Here is a 2,229-nt window from a genome sequence, read left to right on the forward strand (position 1 = left end):
CATCCGATAATCGGATTAAATTAAACGTTTGTTTAACGTTTAGCAAAGTGAGAATGCCCGTGAGATAATCTGACCGAGAATCTAGAATTTGTTTGTTTGTTTGTATAAGTAACAGATAATGGCTGCCTCTCTTTAAATAGTGAATGATATCGAATGTTGTTTAGTATAAGGTTGTCCACCATAGTGAACCAGTATCCGGTTATTCGTCTTATAATTATTCGTTGTCCAGACGCTGTTACATATTCAAGACTATTAGTAAGGAATGGCCGATACAGACAGAAAGGGACTGGTTGTTTTAGCTTACAGTGGTGGATTAGATACATCGTGTATTTTGGTGTGGCTAAAAGAACAAGGCTATGAAGTTGTCGCCTATTTGGCGAACGTCGGGCAGGACGAGGACTTTGAGGCCATCAGAGCAAAAGCTTTAAAGTTTGGGGCGACGAAGATGGTCATTCCGGATCTGAAGAAAGAATTTGTGGAAGAATTTATCTGGCCAGCAGTGCAAGCTAATGCTGTTTATGAAGATCGTTATCTACTTGGCACTGCCTTGGCGCGACCCCTGATAGCCCGTGAAATGGTTAAAGTAGCTAAAGAAGTTGGAGCTAGTTATGTTGCTCATGGCGCCACGGGAAAGGGCAATGATCAGATACGATTTGAGTTAGGAGCTTATGCCTTACATCCTACAATTAAGATATTATCACCATGGAGACTACCAGAGTTCTACAACAGGTTCCAAGGACGAGATGATTTATTTGAGTATGCTCGGGTGAATGGAATCCCGCTACCAGTAACCAAATCCAATCCATGGAGTATGGATGCCAACATGATGCACGTGAGCTATGAATCCGGGGTGTTAGAGGATCCCAATCACCAAGCACCAGATGATATTTGCCAGATGACAGTCAACCCTGAAAATGCCCCGGATGTACCGGAAGTATTAGTCATAGAATTTAAAAATGGCGTACCTGTGAAAGTTACCAATAAAACCGATTCTACAGAAGTAACAGATCCATTGGACTTGTTCCTGTATCTCAGTCAAATTGGCGGGAGAAATGGCGTGGGTAGAATTGATATCGTGGAGAATAGATTTATTGGACTGAAATCACGTGGTATATATGAAACACCTGGTGCCACCATCTTGTTAACAGCACATACCGATATAGAAGTCTTTACCATGGACAGGGAGGTACGTAAGGTCAAGAGGTCACTGGATAGTCAATTCTCGGAACAAGTATATCGAGGATTTTGGTTTAGTCCAGAATGTGAATTTACACGATTTTGTATCAAGAAAAGTCAAGAATCTGTGGAAGGAAAAGTGACATTAAAAATTTATAAGGGTGGTGTTTATATTTTAGCTCGAGAGTCGCCATCTTCTTTATATAATGACGAATTAGTGAGTATGAACGTTCAAGGTGAATATGATCCAACAGACGCGGGAGGTTTTATCAAAATAAATGCTTTGAGGTTGAGGGAATATTGTAGACTCCGTGAAAACTCATCATAAACTTTACTTGTTATTCACAGTGGTGAAAAACTTTACTATTATACATCCGCGGGTTAAAAATTCACATTGACGTTATTGAATAATGTACTACTTTCTATTGTCAAATCACATTAAAGATTTCTCATAATTCATACGCGATACAACTGACCACACCCATTCAAAGATGACAAATGTAACGTCATATTATATTATTGTTTTTTAATATTCATATTAGTCATTTTTTGTAAATAGTCAATAAAAATCACACAATAAAAACAGGATGGTAGTTTTTAGTTTTGTTATATTTTTGTTTTGCATAATGAGGGGGTCAACATCGTAATTTATGAGATCCTCGAGTATTTTATACTATTGACGTATCTTGGTATTAAAGACTTGTATGACATTGTCTCATCAGTCTCGGTTGTCCATAAAACAGAAGGCGACTTTCAGGATTTAGAGACAGAGGAAAGTTTATTTATAGATATTCCTGTCTTACCCTGGTTGATGTTTCTAAAAGACATTTTGTTAAACAGGTTACTGGGTAACATATCAAACAAAATGAGGACAAAGATAAAATATACAAACATGATTTTTGTTATATGACACGATTTCTTAATATAAATTGATTATTGGCTTACAATGAACATACTATATACATTAAGTTAGTCTTGTTATGATGTTGTTGTATAAATTATAACCATCATAATCGATATTAATTGATTGATAGTAAACGATATGATCGATAT

At 36.8% G+C, this 2,229-nt stretch overlaps 1 protein-coding gene across 1 annotated transcript; it reads left to right on the forward strand.

Moving 5' to 3' along the window:
- The first annotated feature begins 262 nt into the window (after window positions 1-262).
- Window positions 263-1,504, forward strand: LOC126825356 (argininosuccinate synthase-like). The gene is made up of 2 exons (XM_050554955.1): window positions 263-852; window positions 1,255-1,504. Exons 1-2 carry the CDS (start codon window positions 263-265, stop codon window positions 1,502-1,504), a joined length of 840 nt encoding a protein of 279 aa, XP_050410912.1.
- Window positions 1,505-2,229: the final 725 nt, after the last annotated feature.

Source organism: Patella vulgata, chromosome 6, assembly GCF_932274485.2.
Source record: "Patella vulgata chromosome 6, xgPatVulg1.2, whole genome shotgun sequence".
Classification (NCBI taxonomy): Eukaryota; Metazoa; Mollusca; class Gastropoda; family Patellidae; genus Patella; species Patella vulgata.